This window comes from Phocoena phocoena, chromosome X (assembly GCF_963924675.1).
Source record: "Phocoena phocoena chromosome X, mPhoPho1.1, whole genome shotgun sequence".
Lineage (NCBI taxonomy): Eukaryota > Metazoa > Chordata > Mammalia > Artiodactyla > Phocoenidae > Phocoena > Phocoena phocoena.
Genome location: NC_089240.1, coordinates 36628242 through 36647376, shown reverse-complemented (window position 1 = coordinate 36647376; position 19135 = coordinate 36628242). Strand labels below are relative to the sequence as shown.

The following is a 19135-nucleotide window of genomic DNA, read 5'->3' as shown; positions in this document are numbered from 1 at the left end:
TACAAAGGGATATAATTTGAGTATGTGAGAATAGTAAAGTAAAAAGTATGTAAGAAATTACATACACACAAATGAGTATTAGTAAAACTAGGGCAATCTAAATGAGATGGGTGGATTGTATCAATGTCAGTATTCTGGTTGTGATATTACACTATGTTTTGTAAAACGTTACCAGTGAGGAAAATAATACAGGGATCTCTGTATTATTTCTTACAACTGCATATAAATCTCCAATTATCTCAATAATAATTTCAATTAAAATAATAGAATAAATCTTTACCTCAACATTGTGCTTACTGGGGGGAAAGTATATAAGAGACAAAGATAAATAGAAAATCTGGGTGCTACTAATTAAATTCATTGCCACACTTTCTTGCATTAATTACTTGTAGCTCAAATTGCAGCCAATTTAATATAAAAATCTCACAGTATGTTAGTTATCTGTTGCTCTCTAATGAATAAGCTCTAAACAGCATTTATCATCTAACAGTTTCTATTGGTCAGGAATCTGAGCATGGCTTAGCTGAGTACCTCTGGTTCAAGATCTCTCATGACATTGCAGTCAAGATGTCATCCAGAGCTGTGATCTCATTTGAAGGCCCAGCTGTAGGGGGAATCCTCTTCCATGCTCACTCACATGGGGGTTGACAGGCTTCAGTTCCTCACAGACTGTTGGGCCTCTCCATAGGGCTGCTCACAGCCTAGAAGCTTGCTTACCCTGGCACAGATGATCAAAGAGAGAGGGCAAAAGTAAGAGAGAGCACCCAAGACAGAAGCCACAGTCCTTATAACCTGATCTCAGAAGTGACGTCCTATCACTTCTGCCCTCTTGTGCTTGTTACAAGTGAGTTAATAAGTCCAGCCTACACTCCAGGGAAAGAATTGATTATATAAGGGTGTGAATACCAGGAGTCAGGGATCTTGGGGGCCATCTCAGAGGCTGCCCACTATGTACAAGTTAATAACCATTGGAATGTAAGACACTTCCCATTTGTAACTGTTTTTGTTTCTCCAGATTTAGTACCCCTCTCCTTTTTTTTTTTTTTTTTTTCAATCAGCAGACCTATTGTGTCATTTGGGAATGAAAACATCTTGGAGGTATCAAGTAGTGCTTTTCCTTAGTTGTAAGGCCTTATTATGAATGGGCACTTAACAACCCGCAGAATGTTATTTAAAGTACTTTGACAAATTTGTGCCCAGTGATGTTGCTATTTGGAAATACAGATTGTTTTAACAAGTAAAATGGCATTAGAATTATGGTATCTGTACTCTGACAGAATACATTTGCAGAGTTTTTACTTCTTTTAACTAATAAATTTGAAGGCATCTGCACTATAATCTATACACAAAGAATCTAAAGCATTTATCACCATGTGTAAGTTTTCATAACTTGAATTGGATATAGCACAGATGCTTAAGTCCAAAATACAGTTTTCATTACAGGATTCACTATTGCTTATAACTTGACTGATAACCAGGATTTGCTTTGTACAGTGGGAATAAAACCTGTTGTCCAGGGGTAGGGGTGGGGGGAGAGATTGACTGCAAAGGGGCAAAAAGGAACTTTTGTGGAGTGATGAAAATGTACACCTAAATTGATGAATTTTAACTTAATTCTACCTTAGTAAGCAGATTTTTTTTTAATGCTACTGTGCTTGCAAGGAAGGGCTTTAATTGAGTGAGTGATATGAATGTATGTGTACTGATTCGGTGTTATATAAATAGGACTGCTAATGTAATAGGAAATAGAGGTTATTGATAACTCTTCAGGAGAAACTAGACTAGATTGAGATGCTGAATTTGCTCAGTGATATTAAGTTTTATAGCTATACATATAATTTTTAAAATATACACATACAAATCTTTGTTGCTGAAATAACTGCATACATGGGTATATATGCGGTTTATCAGATGTATGCAGTGTATACATTTATCAAAACTCATTGAATGGTACACTTAAGATTTGTGTATTTCACTCTATGTAAATTTTACCTGAGAGACAGAAGTATTAAAATCTATGCTGATGTACTTAGAGGTGAAGTGTACTGATGTTGACCATCTGCCACTTATTTTGAGGTGAATGAAAAATAAGATGAATTGATGTGTGGACAGATATGTGATAAAGCAAATATTGCAAACTGTTAATTGTAGAATCTAGGTGGTGAGTACAGTTCTTTCAACTTTCCATATGTTTGAAACTTTTTATAGTAAAGCTAGGGGGAAATAGTTTTAAGACAGACTCAACCTACTTTGACACTGAGAACGTTTTTAACATTCTACTATTTATTTTTCTGTCCTCCTTTCAGGTTATTTTTACTCAGTCAACTTTTTTATGAGACTTTTCCACTCTTGTAATGAAACTGTTCTAGACTCAAAGTTTTATTGACCTTTAAAGCATATTTCTCTAAAGAAATAGACTCAGAAAACATTTTTAAAACAGGTGATGTATTTTTGCTTCTTTTGATTATTACTTCATAACAGTAGTAGAAAACTTTTTAGAAAGTATCAGTGAGATTCTTGGAAAAAGTAGAAATGTTCAAAGTTAAAATGTATGATTATCAACCTAATTTTTAGATACAAACTTGATTACCAAATGAATTATGCAAAAGTTAAAGCAAAATACTATTCTGAAGACAAGGCTTGATTACTTTCTAATAAATTTATCATTGTGAAAGTTTGGACCAAAGCGTAAGAAAATAAACCTTATATGGTAAACAAAATTCAGATCAAAAAGAAAATAGAAATTGGATATCATCTCATTACCAAATGCAGATTATTCAGGTGTGTTGCTGAGGGTAAAACATGGTTTCAGGAGGGACCAGTCTGTAGTGGAAGGACTAGGTGTTAGAGACCTGGGTTCTAAGACTCACTCTCGTACTCACTGATGTGGCTCCACAGTCATTTAACCCCAATGAGCGTCCGATTTTTCAAATATAAATACACTTGTCTACAGGACAGGGTTATTGTGGAATCACATAAGATAATAACTGTGAAAAGCACTTTGGAAATTATAAACTGTTACACAAATAGAAGTATTAAAATAATTTTCATTGTGACTTTGAGGAAACTGCTATAAAATAAACTGTTTTCAGTGGTTACATATTTCTCATTATAATATTTTATTTGCAATTCTTTAGAATTTGCTCAGAAAACAATCATTTTAATCAAACCTATTTTATTGTGTCTCTTTGTACAAAGCACACTGCAAAATGCAGCCTGGAATACAAAAGTGAATAGAATACCTACAGTCCTGCCATTAGATAAATTGCCCTCTGAGGTGAACTTATGTACTAATGTTTGTTTGTTTTTTAAGATAGTTACAAGTTTATTCAGCGGTTTTATAGAGAAAAACATCCTTTTCAGAGTTTGAGGAAAGTCAATAGCTCTTTCATATATGACAGTATTGATCAGCAAAATAAATACTAGTAACAGCTTAAGAGCTTGTGTGTGTTGTGTTGTATTAATTATTACTACTGCCTCTGTGTTTAAAACAATAGCAATGAAAAAAAAAAAAAAAAACAATAGCAATGGAAAAGCCCCAGAAATGTCTTTGTGTACATTTATATTTTATAATGAACTGAAAAATTATGAGATTTTTACATGGGCTGGGTGTTGAACTGCGGATATCAATCGTACGCATCTGTGAGATATATGGTTCTGCTGGTCATACTCAAAGAAATAACAAAACTTAGAAGAGGTGTCAGTAGGAAGTGTTAAAATGATCAAGGATAAAGAAAGATTTTGAGGTTAGACCAAATATATATGTTTATTCAATATGAAAAGACAAAGGAGGAATTGAATAAAAACTATAATTTTCCTAGCTAATTCCAGAAACTTTAAATTAGGGGCATTTTTCAGAGCTTGAAGTAGGCAACTTGAGTACACCTGTGCAAATGCTTCCTTTCACGATTGAAAACCTACAAAGTTAATCACATTTGGGTACAAGATAAGACTATAAATCAGTTCAAAAAAGGTGACAGATCCAAGGAAATTAAATAGACCTGTTGACCTGGTGGGTCTTGCCTACTAGAGACACAGGCAATAGATGCCTTTGTGCTTTCCAGCAAAGCATCCGCTGGGTCTGCCAGAGCACATTGGAAACCTAGGTGGAGGTGCTGAGTTCCTGCTCATCCACCTCTTCTCTGAGACTGTCCCAGCTCCTCCCTGGGCAGCCCTATTTCTGTACCACTTTATTTTTTATGTCTTCTCTATTGTTTGCTTCAGGGTATAGTATGCCTACTTCCCACATCAGCCTGAGAGCCCCTTCCTTGAGACCAGGGATCATACCTGTTTTCCCTGAACCCCCTGCCTCACACCTGGCAAAAAGCAGGAACATTTGGTAAAGGTTTTTTGGTTATTGTCTGACCCAGTAGAGTTCAGGTTCTTTTCTAACCTCCATATCCATGCATAAACCACACGTCACTTCTTGTTGAAGGCTCCCCCTATGTTTCCTAGTACGGCCAGTTACTGTAGTAAGTCAAGAAGAGCATACACTTTGGATCCAGACACACTGGGGTTGAGTCCTGGCTGTATCATTTCTAGCTGTGACCTTCCTTGACCTCTCTGAACCTCAGTTCCCTATCTGGAAAGGTCAGGTACTATATTTACCTTACTGTGTTGTCCTGGGGATGTGCCTGACACATAACAAACACTTACTAATTGGGAGCTGCTATTGTTGTTTCTTTGGTACTTAATTAATTCAAGGCATAGTTTGTGGATGTAATAAAATGGATCAAATATACACCTGCCTTAAGGACCTCACAGCACAGAAACGAAGAGTGAGCAAACGCAAATGTAGGGTAGTGCTGGTAGGACAGGAATTGCACAGAGCTTTGGGAGTTCACAGACCAACAAATGATACGTCCCTGATCGGGTACAGCCAAAATTCCTTCCCAGTGGTTAGACTTTCCATCTTAGTATTCGCTAGATACAAGGTTGTTTTATTTTAATCTTATAGTATTAATAAACTACTACCTAGATTATATATCAGCATAAGCAGTGCTGGATAGAGACAATAAAAACTAGGTAAGATTACTGAGTGAAAATGATCATTAGCTTTCTGTGCTATCTGTTGAATTTTTTTAATATACAAAAAAACCCCATATTTCATTAGTATTTTTGTTGTTGCAGTTAATCCAGAAGCTTAGAACTAGCTTTACTAACTTTATAAACCTGGCATCATTTAATTCTCCTGTTGATGATGTGCTGGGGTCAGGGGCTCAGTGGGATATTTGGGACTAATATCTTTACATCATCTCTTGCTTTCCAAGGCTTTCAATAAGGGACGAGAGAGCTGATTTTTAACTAATTTCCAGATTTTTTTCTCCTATTCAGAACAAAGTAAAAGTCCTGAGAAGAGCAGGTAGAAGGAAGTGGATTAGGTTAATACATTTTCAGGAATAGCAGGGGAAATAAGGACTGGTTTCTGCCTTGTACCTTTTTTATTCTGCTTAGTATCCACTTAATATTTTCAATGAAAGAATACCAATAACCTGGTATGTGTAATTATTCAAAATTTAAAAGTATCCACAGCCCCATCAACAGATGAATGATCAAATTGTGGTACATCCCCACAGTGTTCATTGCAGCTCTATTTACAATAGCCAGGACATGGAAGCAACCTAAGTGTCCATCAACAGATGAATGGATAAAGAAGATGTGGCACATATATACAATGGAATATTACTCAGCCATAAAAAGAAATGAAATTGAGTTACTTGTAGTGAGGTGGATGGACCTAGAGACTGTCATACAGAGTGAAGTAAGTCAGAGAAAAACAAATACTGTATGCTAACACATGTATATGGAATCAGAAAAAAAAAAAAAGGTTCTGAAGAACCTAGGGGCAGGACAGAAATAAAGACGCAAACGTAGAGAATGGACTTGAGGACACCGGGAGGGGGAAGGGTAAGCTGGGATGAAGTGAGAGAGTGGCATGGACGTATATACACTAGCGAATGTAAAATAGATAGCTAGTGGGAAGCAGCCACATGGCACAGGGAGATCAGCTCGGTGCTTTGTGTCCACCCAGAGGAGTGGGATAGAGAGGGTGGGAGGGAGACGCAAGAGGGAAGGGGATATGGGGATATATGTATACGTATAGCTGATTCACTTTGTTATACAGCAGAAACTAACACACCATTGTAAAGCAATTATACTCCAATAAAGATCTTAAAAAAATAAAATAAAATACCCTTTTCCAAAGGGTGGGTGACTATGGGGGGGGGGGGAAGTTGTGGTACCTCCCTGCCATGGAATACTACCCAAGAATACAAAGGATTAAACTATTGATACATGCAACAACCTGGATGAATCTCCAGAGAATTAATGCTGAGTCAAAAAAGCCAGTCCCCAAAGTTTACATACTGTATCGTTTCATTTATATAGCATCCTTGAAATGACAAATTTATAGAAATGGAGAACAGGTTAGTAGTTGCCAGGGGTTAGGAGGGGGAAGGGCAGGGGGGAAATTATTGCAGTTATAAAAGGGCAGCATGAAGGATCCTTGTGGTGATGGAAATATTCTGTAGCTTGACTATATCAATGTCAATATCCTGGTTATGATATATGACAGTTTTACAAGATGTTACCATTGGGGGTAAGTGGGTGAGGGGTACATGAGCTCTTTCTGTACTATTTCTTACAACTGCATGTTAATCTACAATTATCTCAAAATAAAAGTCAAATTTTTAAAAAATTAGCTACAGTAATTTCCATGTGGATAACCACTTGATGTGTGTCTTAAGCCCCAGATTTTTAACATAATTAAATACTGCAGAAAGCAGTTGCTTATATAGCAGCTTTTTTTTCCATTGTAGAAACCTTGGAACATATGGACAAAAACAGAATGAAGTATAAATAGGAAAATAAACATAACTACTATTACCTTTTTGGTATTTTTCATTCTGTTGGGGTTTTTTTCTGAATTTGTAAATATATTTTTTCACTTATAATTGGGGATATATAGTTTATGAGGTTTTGCAGTCTGCTTTCTTGAATTTTCCATCATGCAGATTTCTCTGTCTTTAAAATTCTTCAAAAACAATTTTCATGTGGCTATATATTCCCTTATATGGATGTTCTATAATTTCTGTAATCATTCCCTAATTATTAGATATTTGTCCATTTTATATGATCGATATCCTTACACATAAAGCTTTTTGTACATTTCCTATTTTTTCCTTAATGTAGGTTTTTGTAAATGGAATTACTGAATCAAAGTGCATGAGCATTTTTAAGGCTCTTTGATACAAATTACCAGATTGCTTTCTGGAAAAGTGGTACTAATTTACATTGTCACCAATAAGTGCATGTGAATGGATGAGGTCCAAGACCAAAAGTAGCTAGAAACAGCATAGAGAATTCAAGATTTTTATCTTTAATCTTTTATCTTTATGTAAAGCAGAGTTTCTCTACTTCAGCACTATTGACATTTTGGGCTACATAATTCATTCTTGTTGGGGAGCCATCTTGGGCATTGGAGGATGTTTAATAGCATCCCAGGCCTCTACCCACTAGATGACAGTAGCACAACCTATCCCCTCACTCCAACCACCACCACAGTTGTGACAACCAAAAGTGTCTCCAGACATTGCCAAATGTCCCCCTGAGGGGCAATATTGCTTCTGGTTGAAAACTATGAATCTAAGAGTTACATGTGCAGTGAGGCACTTACCGTTAGAATGTCTCTGACACTGTGTACACTAACGTTCTGAAGCGTAGCCTCTCAGGGTGCTTTGCTTTCTCTGCAGTGTGTATGTGCATGTTGTCTGCAAAGTAAAATTGGCTAATCACTTCTTTAAGGCTAAGTGACTTTGTTACTGCTCGGTGTGTATTTCTCCCTGCTGCTACCTCTCTGGATTCCTGGTTATTAGAGGAAATTTAAAGAAAGTGACCACACTGCCCTGCAAAAATGATTTCCCCTAGTACCTAATATGGTATTTGAAAGTGTCAGTCAGTATACCTGCCCTTTGTCTTTGTCCTTTGAATAAAAAGGGCCCTAATAGACTAAGAACAACTTGGTTCCCTTGACTTTGTATGTAAAGGAAGGAGAAAGAGTGGAGTGGGATTTTTGCTAACTTAAGTTTGAGCCTTAAAAATCATAAGAAGCCTATTTTACACAGCAGGAGCTCCTAGTTGAAGGTTTGTCCCTCAGATCTACAGCCGACCTTACCTTCCATTCTTGGTGGAATGCACCTGTGTGAAATGGCCACCTATGTTACTTCTGTAATATTTCAAAACATCATGGGGTCATTGGAACCCACACTCTGTTTCTGATGTATTGATATAACGTTCTGCACCCAGATCTTCTAGTAGCTCAGTTATAGTTGATGAATTTCCTTAATTCAAGTATTTACTTTGAAAAATGAGGAACACACAAATACGTCGTTAAGAACAGAAACTCACTGCAAATACTCTATCCTTAAGTGATATGAAATGCATTTAAGTCTATTTTTCAGTAAAGACCTGAACCTTTGAAGTTCTGTCTGTTAGCCCGCAGTTCTGAGGTGTAACATTTAGCTTATGAAGGTTGGTTTGACATTGACTTTCTCTACTGGCTGTTTCTGTTTGTTTCCCTTAGGAGCAGTCTCACAGGTGCTGGACAGCCTGGAAGAAATTCATGCACTTACAGACTGCAGTGAAAAGGACTTAGATTTCCTACACAGTGTTTTCCAGGATCAGCATCTTCACACACTACTAGATGTAAGTCTTTCTTTTTATTAATTTTTTTGGGTAAATTGAACATTTACCATACCGTTTTACTTTACATGACTATCCAAATGTCCATCATAACAGTCCTTTTTCAGTTGCTTTCAGTCTGTGAGAAACGTGGGAAGTCATCCATCATAGATTCATAACTGAAATATAGTATCTTATATATGGTACAAATGCAGTATAGCCTAACAAGTCACAGTGGAAAAAGTTATATATTTTATATATGTGTTTCTATTAGAAGAATCCTTCCTGAATCTTAGCTGTGATTACCTTTTATTGCTTTTAAACATTGTTTTCAAACATTGCACCTCAAACATGAATATAGGAGAGAGAAAAGTAAGATATTGTGCAATGGACTGTATTCACATACACATTTCATACTTAACGTGGCTGGTTTTCATAAACTCAGTGTCTTCTCCTTAAAACGTAAGAATGTATTCCATCATTAAATATGACAGACTCCACTGACAGATAAAAGGAAAAGTCAGAAGCTGACAGTTCACATCTGCCTTCATTTCAGTCACATTTTAAGTAAAATACCTTTCTTATAGAACTTGGTTAACTTCAGCAGTGAAAACTTTCTTAGTGTACATATTAGTCTACTAGTACATATAAGTCTTTTTACAAGAAAAATCTTCCCTTAATAAGAGAATTATTTTGCTTTGGGATGTCTAGAACTTTTTGGTGCTCACTCTGATTAATCAACCATGTGACATGGATTAAACTAAAGCAAAATTTCCCAGAATGTGTTCTACAGAGCATTGCTCTGGGAGATAGTGGTGGGTCTTGCCATTCGAGAGGGGGGAGCAGATCTTAAATGTATTGGTTAAATTATTTAGTGACTATATAAGTTTGGAAAATGCTGCATTCTTTATTCCCTTTATACGGATTCACAATGGGTGTTAGTATATAGCAGCTCTAAGATGTCCTATAGCAAAGAAACCTTATTAACTCTAATAGCATTTCTCAAACTAATTTGGGCAGAGAACTTTTATTCACAATCCTGTCGAATTGGTAAGGACCAGTTTGGGAAAAGCTAAGCCAAGAGTGTCATAGTATGTTTCAACTTCACACTAAGTGCAGTCATAGGTATCTAACAGTTGCTTCTATCCATAGATTTGGTCAAATCAAATTAATTATTATTTCTTGATTAGTTAGGCTTTTTAAATAGTGTATGTATTAATTCAGGACTAACTGCTACAGCATGCAATCCTAAAATTTGAGTGGCTTACCGGAATAGAAGTTTATTTCTTGCTCACATCACAGTCCAATGCAGGTAGATGAGGAGGGGAGGAGCAGGAAGAGTCTCTTCCACAGAGGCATTCAGGGATCCAGGCTTCTTCCACTTTGTGATTCTGCCATCTCTCAAGGTTTTGGAATCTTCCACTGCATCCTTTGCATCCAGCCAGCAGATGAGAGAAAATGGAGAATTTTGCAGGGTCAAGGTTGGAAGTGGCCTGTATCACAGTTGTCCATATTCCATTGACAAGTACTAGTTACATGCTTACCTAGATGCAAGAGAACTGGGAAATAGTTTTTAAATGTACTAAGTGAAATAAGCCAGATAGAGAAAGACAAATACTGCATGGTATCAGCTATGTGTGTAATCTTAAAAAAAAGTCAAACTCATAGAAACAAAGTGGAATGATGGTTGCCCAGGCTGGGAGGTGGGGGAAATGGGGAGAAGTTGGTATTTATCTTATTTATAAGATAAATAAGGTCAGAGGATCTAATGTATAGCGTGGTGACTATAGTTAACACTGCATTTTATAATTGAAATTTGCTAAGAGAATAGAACTTAAGTATTCTCATCAAAAAAAAGACAAATACGTGAAGTGATGGATGTGTTAATTAAGTTGATTGTGAGAATCCTTTCACAATGTATACATTTATCAAATCATCATGTTGTACACTTTAAATATATTACAATTGTACTTGTCAATTATACTTCAGTAAAGATAAAAAATGTGCTCAGGAAGATAAGGAAATGGGTTTTCTCTTTAGTGTAATTTATCCTAAGTAATTTGAGGACGTTTCAGATTAAGTTTATTTCAAGTAACTTGTTACTTTCCTTGGACACCAAAAAGCCCTTGAAATTCGTTCTGTTTTGTGGATAGCTCCTAACATTCCATTTTGTCCTCCTTCGTTGTCATCATTGTTATTGTTAATGTGTTATTTGAATTAGAGTTTGACCTCTTTTCATTGGCTATTTAAATATCTATTCTTCTTTATCATTGTTTCATATGATGCAGAAAGGTTTTTTTTGTTTTTGTTTGGTTTTTTGGCCGTGCCACAACACGGCATGCGGGAGTTCCCCAGCCAGGGTTCGAACCAGCGCCCTCTGCAGTGGAAGTGCGGCGTCTTAACCACTGGACTACCAGGGAAGTCCCAGATGCAGAAAGTTTTGACAATTGTGAATTTTCTGCAGAAGTCACAGCCTTTACTAGAACTAGTAAGCGGGCTATTTGAAAGAAGCTGCAGCAGAGCATGGAGATTTGGTTTATTTCAGTGCAGTCAGTGGTTGTCATTGCTAAGATTTACTGGCCTTTAGATCAAGGACTTTTTGTCATTTAAAGGCTAAGAGTAGCCCAAATTCGTTTTCAAAGTTGGGTTTTTCTTACTTAATGTAACAAGGTATCTGAGCATACCAAGCTTGAGACTACAGGGGAAATGCAAGAACATTGCTAGTTTCTACAAGGAGGGGCAGATATTCAGACACAGACTGGACTTTGGAACTGAGCCAGGCTGCCAGACCTCACTGAAAATGATTATTTTGAATAACTGCTGCATTCTTGGGTAGACATTGTTACAACTTCAGAAGAGATTCATAGATTTTAGTGAGGAAAAACATGTTTAAAGTTCCTTTGGATTTTTATTAATTATATTTATATTCCTTTGTAATTTTTATTAATTACACTTAAAGAAGTGTCTGTAGTATCAGTATGTGCCCTGTCAATGCATCTCGATTTGAAAAGGAGTTGGTGGGCTGAAAATGAGTTGTGCCCAATAAAAAGACACCGTGTCTACAGAATTTTGCAGACAAGCACTACCTGTGAAGCCCAGAACTCTCCTGAAATGACTGACTATGAGGCCGACCCTGGGCAGTGTTGGGATGCATTTGGTTCTGAAGATCCAAACTGAGCCATCCTTCAAATGAAAGCTTAATTGTCATGAATGAAATAATGCCTTCATGATCTACAGCCCTTAAATATGTCTCATTAAGCTCTTGTTTCAGAGTTGACAGGCTACATTTCAATAATGTGATCAGTGAAGTGTTCAAATGGCTGCCATGTAGAGAAATCTAACTATTAAAAAAATGTTTCAATACTTCAGTACTTACGGTATGCATAAAAAAAAGGATCATGGTATGACCAACACTTGAGGAGAAGCTTTTCAAACTTTGACCATTCATTCTTCTTTCTTCTAGTGTTCCATATCCCATGCTTGGATTTGGATTGTATTGTTTTGCAGAATCATTGTTATCCTTTTCAAGAATTCCAAGTAGTGACACCTAGTGGCCTAGTTTTGTGGACCATGGCTTGATTGTTATTTAATCCCACTGAGCCATTTCATGAAATATCTTAATTATATTTAAATAATTCCTATTAATTCAATAACACTAAAAATCGTTAAGTTTGCAGCCGTCATTTTTCAGCTGACAAAAAGAAACAAGATTAAGTTCCTGAGGAAGATAAAAGATTATGTAGTGGGCTTCCCTGGTGGCGCAGTGGTTGAGGGTCTGCCTGCTGGTGCGGGGGGCACGGGTTCGTGCCCCGGTCCGGAAGGATCCCACATGCCACGGAGCAGCTGGGCCCATGAGCCATGGCCACTGAGCCTGCGCGTCCGGAGCCTGTGCTCTGCAGCGGGAGAGGCCACGGCAGTGAGGGGCCCGCGTACCGCAAAAAAAAAAAAAAAAAAAAAAAAAAGATTATGTAGTACTTTATTTTTTCTAGTCATGCCTTTAAAATAGTAACAAGCTCAAAATTCAAAGAAACGTTATTAGAATTGGTTTGGAGGAAACAAAACATCTGTCATATTGAAAGAATTTACATTAAAACAAAAGAAATACTGTGGTTCCACTGAGGGAGGAAATGCTTTCTGATTTGAATTCTAGTAAAACGCATCTAGTATAATCTGTAGTTAGAAATAGTTCTAGAACGTCTAAATATTTGCTATTCAACCAGTTCTACCTGGCACACATATGCTGCTTCTCATTTTGTGGGGAGAAATAAACAGGCTTGAGGAAGAAGTGTGCTTGGTCCAGCTTGTTCCAATATGTCTACTTTCAAAAATTAAAAGCAGTGGTACAGTGATGGTCTGTATCTGAAATATATAGATCAATTTTAATGAAATACAATTTGCAGTGTGTTTACTGAAGCTGCCACAAACGGGTTGGCTTAAGATAAGAAATTATTCTCTTACAGTTCTGGAGGCTAGAAGTCTTAAGTCAGGTGTCAGCAGAGCCATGCTCCCTCCAAGTCTCCAGGGAAGAATCCTTCCTTGCCTCTTCCAGCTCTGGTAGTTGCCTGCAGTCCTTGGTGTTCTTTGGCTTCATTACTCCAGTTTCTGACTCCATCTTCTCATGGCATTCTCCTCTGTATGCGTGTGATTCTATTCAGTATGTCTTCACATGGCCTTCTTATAAGGACATTAGTCATTGGATTTAGGACCCGCTCTAATCCAGTATGACCTCATCTTAATTAATTACATCTGCAAAGACCTGATTTCCAAATAAGGTCACATTCTGAGATTCCGGATCAACATGAATTTTGAGGGGTCAATATTCAGCCCAGTACAGCATGGAAAACTAATTTTGCCCAGAATTGATTTTTCAAGTATGAGTGCAGATTACAAAAATCAAATCTAAAATAATGAAATGTTACCCTGTCGTTCATTAATTAGGCTTTCTTGGGAATTGGTGTTAAAGTGTAATTATGTCTTTTACTAATATTTTGAATCAGTTTTGGAACTTCCGTGTGATAACGTTGGATGGTGAGTTGATAGAGGTGTTTTTGATGGGCTGAAAAATCAAGAGTTTTTTTCCAGATAAAAAGTGTTTTGCAAATGTTATTTGGTGGTGATTCTCAGTCTTATTAAGTTTTTGTAGAAATTTTCCTATTACAGAATTAATGTTTATTTTGTAAGTCAACAATGTTACAGAACATTGTTAAATTACACATGTGTTTCTCTCTGCCAGACTTTGACAGCTAAGTTTTAAACATTCACCCACCATCTGTCATACCTCTGAGCGGCTGTTAGCATTTGCTACAGACTGCTGTTTCCATGGTAAATGTGATGCCCCACTTAATTAAGATCATTTTTCTGAGAAGTCCTAAAAAATAATCGGTGATTAGATTAATAAAGCAAAAACTAACTGCAGTAGCAACTTAATTTAGCAGTTTTATATTAATTTATAAGCAATTTTATAATAGAATATTTTAAAATATTTCATTAGAAATAATTGATGTCCTTAATCCTCAATATTTTATATTATTGACATCTTTATTATGACTTTTCTGCTTTTTAGGGAGAGTTAGAGAGTTTTTCTGTCTGACCTGGAGTTAACACTGGAAAACTACAACTCTTGATTTACTATTTTGCTTTTCTTAAGATGATATTAAATTAGTAGTCATATTTGGGAATAGCTTATTTTTAGAACTCAGAAGCTTCCTAAAAGGGAAAAAAATGAAACTTCTGCAATAGTTTGATGTTTTTGAGCAATTCAGTGTCTGAGAAGTAAGCTGATACAGTGTTAAGTTTGGATGTTTAAATAGGTTACCAGTCAGGAAATGCCAAAGCTAAGTTATCCATGAATTTGTAGTCTGGTTGATTTGCACTTATATGTCTGGAATAATAAGGCCTATTTGAGGACCTTCAGAGGCTGAGCTACTCGTACCTTCTCAGGGTCCCATGTAGTCTTTTTTTTTTGTGAAGCTGGAAAAAATAGGAGTATTTTAATAGCCTTTTCCATTAATAGTGGGTATTCTTTTTTGTCACTACACCAAACCTTGTAGCATGGTAGTTTCTTAAAGGTTATTTCCAATGTGGATTCTGAAACCATATCAATAAGCCTTTTGTACTCTGGTACATTAACATCCAGTATCTTGAATGGTGTATAACATTGTATTTATGTTTTCCAAATATTTGACAATGAGTGTATATTACTTTAATGGGGGATGGTGCTGATTACATTTTTAAATTTATATACAGTACAGTTCACTCTCTGGTGTACAGTTCTGTGAGTGTTTACAAATACATAAGAGTCATGTTACTGTTACCCCAATCAAGATACAAAACACATGTATCACAAACACCCTCTTTCCACAATTCCCTTGTGCTACTTCTTTCAGTTGCACTTTTTAAAACAATATTTATTTATTTATTTATGGCTGCATTGGGTCTTCATTGCTGTGTGCAGGCTTCCTCTAGTTACGGCGAGCAGGGGCTACTCTTTCTTGCAGTGCGCGGGATTCTCACTGCGGTGGCTTCTCTTTCCGCAGAGCAAAGGCTCTAGGCACGCAGGCTCAGTAGTTGTGGAGTGCAGGCTTAGTTGCTCCACGACATGTGGAATCTTCTCAGACCAGGGCTTGAACCCGTGTCCCCTGCATTGGCAGGCGGATTCTTAACCACTGGGCCACCAGGGAAGTCCTCAGTTGCACTTTTAAAATAAGTTCATTCAAAAGGCTAACCTCACAGCATATGCTGAGTCCTACCAGTTTTGCTTATGAAGTGTCATGTGTTCCATCCATGGCATTATCTTCCATCTGGACCCACCCCTCACCTCCTTATGGAATAGGCTGCCATTCTCAGAGATATGCAGAATGAAACTTTGTAATATATGTGTTTCATTGCTTAGCTACGAGTGGGTAGGTACTTGATCTGTGAATATAAAATTAAATTCTAAGAACAACTCCCCCACAAACAACTCTGAAGAAAAATTCTAACATATCCGTTGGTACTTCATCAGAAGAGAAATTTTAGATCTGAGGATTTGAGGAAGAAAATTAAGTCGTATCTTCAACTCAGTTACTTTTTATTTTAACATCTTTATTGGAGTATAATTGCTTTACAATGGTGTGTTAGTTTTTGCTTTATAACAGTGAATCAGTTATACATATACATATGTTCCCGTATCTCTTGCCTCTTGCGTCTCCCTCCTCCCACCCTCCCTATCCCACCCCTCCAGGTGATCACAAAGCACCGAGCTGATCTCCCTGTGCTATGCGGCTGCTTCCCACTAGCTATCTGTTTTACATTTGATAGTGTATATATGTCCATGCCACTCTCTCACTTTGTCACAGCTTACCCTTCCCCCTCCCCATATCCTCAAGTCCATTCTCTAGCAGGTCTGTGTCTTTATTCCCATCTTGCCCCTAGGTTCTTCATGACCATTTTTCCCCTTAGATTCCATATATATGTGTTAGCATACGGTATTTCTTTTTCTCTTTCTGACTTACTTCACTCTGTATGACAGACTCTAGGTCCATCCACCTCACTACAAATAGCTCAATTTCGTTTCTTTTCATGGCTGAGTAATATTCCATTGTATATATGTGCCACATCTTCTTTATCCATTCATCTGTCGATGGACACCTAGGTTGCTTCCATGTCCTGGCTATTGTAAATAGACCTGCAATGAACATTTTGCTAAATGACTCTTTTTGAATCATGGTTTTCTCAGGGTATATGCCCAGTAGTGGGATTTCTGGGTCGTATGGTAGTTCTATTTTTAGTTTTTTAAGGAACCTCCATATTGTTCTCCATAGTGGCTGTATCAATTTACATTCCCACCAACAGTGCAAGAGGGTTCCCTTTTCTCCACACCCTCTCCAGCATTTATTGTTTGTAGATTTTTGGATGATGGCCATTCTGACCTGTGTGAGATGATATCTCATTGTAGTTTTGATTTGCATTTCTCTAATGATTAATGATGTTGAGCCTCCTTTCATGTGCCTCTTGGCCATCTGTATGTATTCTTTGGTGAGATGTCTATTTAGGTCTTCTGCCCATTTTGGGATTGGGTTGTTTTTTTTTTGATGTTGAGCTGCATGAGCTGCCTGTAAATTTTGGAGATTAATCCTTTGTCAGTTGCTTCATTTGCAAATATTTTCTCCCATTCTGAGGGTTGTCTTTTGGTCTTGTTTCCTTTGCTGTGCAAAAACTTTGAAGTTTCATTAGGTCCCATTTGTTTATTTTTGTTTTTATTTCCATTTCTCTAGGAGGTGGGTCAAAAAGGATCTTGCTGTGATTTATGTCATAGAGTGTTCTGCCTATGTTTTCCTCTAAGAGTTTGATAGTGTTTGGCCTTACGTTTAGGTCTTTAATCCATTTTGAGCTTATTTTTCTGTATGGTTTTAGGGAGTGTTCTAATTTCATTCTTTTACATGTTGATGTCCAGTTTTCCCAGCACCACTTATTGAAGAGGCTGTCTTTTCTCCACTGTATATTCTTGCCTCCTTTATCAAAGATAAGGTGACCATATGTGCGTGGGTTTATCTCTGGGCTTTCTATCCTGTTCCATTGACCTATATTTCTGTTTTTGTGCCAGTACCATACTGTCTTGATTACTGTAGCCTTGTAGTATAGTCTGAAGTCAGGGAGCCTGATTCCTCCAGCTCCGTTTTTCTTTCTCAAGATTGTTTTGGCTGTTCGGGGTCTTTTGTGTTTCCATACAAATTGTGAAATTTTTTGTTCTAGTTCTGTGAAAAATGCCAGTGGTAGTTTGATAGGGATTGCATCGAATCTGTAGATTGCTTTGGGTAGTAGAGTCATTTTCACAATGTTGATTCTTCCAATCCAAGAACATGGCATATCTCTCCATCTATTTTTTTTTTTTTTTTTTTTTTTGTGGTACACGAGCCTCTCACTGTTGTGACCTCTCCCGTTACAGAGCACAGGCTCCGGATGCGCAGGTTCAGCGGCCATGGCTCATGGGCCTAGCCGCTCTGCGGCATGTGGGATCTTCCCGGACCGGGGCACGAACCCGTGTCCCCTGCATCGGCAGGCGGACTCTCAACCACTGCGCCACCAGGGAAGCCCTCTCCATCTATTTTTATCATCTTTAATTTCTTTCATCAGTGTCTTATAATTTTTTCCATACAGGTCTTTTGTCTCCTTAGATAGGTTTATTCCTAGATATTTTTTTTTGTTGTTGCAATGGTAAATGAGAGTGTTTTCTTAATTTCACTTTCAGATTTCTCATCATTAGTGTATAGGAATGCAAGAGATTTCTGTGCATTAATTTTGTATCCTGCTACTTTACCAAATTAATTGATTAGCTCTAGTAGTTTTCTGGTAGCATCTTTAGGATTCTCTATGTATAGGATTATGTCATCTGCAAACAGTGACAGCTTTACTTCTTTTCCGATTTGGATTCCTTTTATTTCTTTTTCTTCTCTGATTGCTGTGGCTAAAACTTCCAAAACTATGTTGAATAAGAGTGGTGAGAGTGGGCAACCTTGTCTTGTTCCTGATCTTAGTGGAAATGGTTTCAGTTTTTCACCATTGAGGATGATGTTGGCTGTGGGTTTGTCATATATGGCCTTTATTATATTGAGGAAAGTTCCCTCTATGCCTACTTTCTGGATGGTTTATCATAAATGGGTGTTGAATTTTGTCGTAAGCTTTCTCTGCATCTATTGACCATGTAGTCTTAAAGAGTGAACTTCAGCAAATATGAAACCATCTGGGTAGTAGGGCAGTGGTGGTAGCCCTTGTGCTACCTGCCTCCTGGGGCTGGAGATTGAAGTACCCTGAAGCTTGCTTTGGATATGGGGGTCTCTCATTCCACTGTTTCTAACTGGATGGGCAAAAACTCCCGTGTCTGTTTCCATCAGAGTATCGAAGTATTAGTGTCAATAGGAAAGTATCACATGAAACAAAATTCCTGAAATAAAGAGAGCTAGAAATATTATATGTCCTAAATATCTTCAAAGTAGTTTTTCTTCATTCTTAATGTAAATATCAATAAACTTAAAGGAAAAAAATAAGCTACTAAGAATATGGTCATTTGTTACACAGCAATAGAAAAGTAATATAACTAGAAACAAAGCAAGGATTGTCCGCTATTACCACTTCTATTCAACATTGTTATGGAGGTTCTGGCCAGTGCAGTAAAGCAAGAAAAAGAAATTCAAGGCATGCAGATTGGAAAAGAAGAAGTAAAACCATATTCTCACAGAGATATAGTCTTGCATGTAAAAAATCCTAAGGACACTACAAAAAAATCTACTAGCACTAATAGGCAAGTTTAGCAAGATTGCAGGATACCAGATCAACATACAAAAATTAACTGTACTTTTATATATAAGCAATGAATAATGTGAAAATAAAATTTTTAAAATATTCACAATACCACTGAAAAGGATAAAATACTTAGTTAATTAAACAAAAGAAGTATAGGACTCATACATTGAAAACT

General features: G+C 37.1%; 1 protein-coding gene across 6 annotated transcripts in view; it reads left to right on the top strand.

Moving 5' to 3' along the window:
- Positions 1-19135, top strand: part of CASK (calcium/calmodulin dependent serine protein kinase) — a 386140-nt gene that overhangs the window by 286023 nt on the left and 80982 nt on the right. For all 6 annotated transcript variants that reach the window (XM_065900912.1, XM_065900915.1, XM_065900911.1 and 3 more), the window contains one exon: positions 8582-8703. In XM_065900912.1, coding sequence (XP_065756984.1) covers positions 8582-8703 — 122 coding nt within the window. The remainder of the gene's footprint in view (positions 1-8581; positions 8704-19135) is intronic.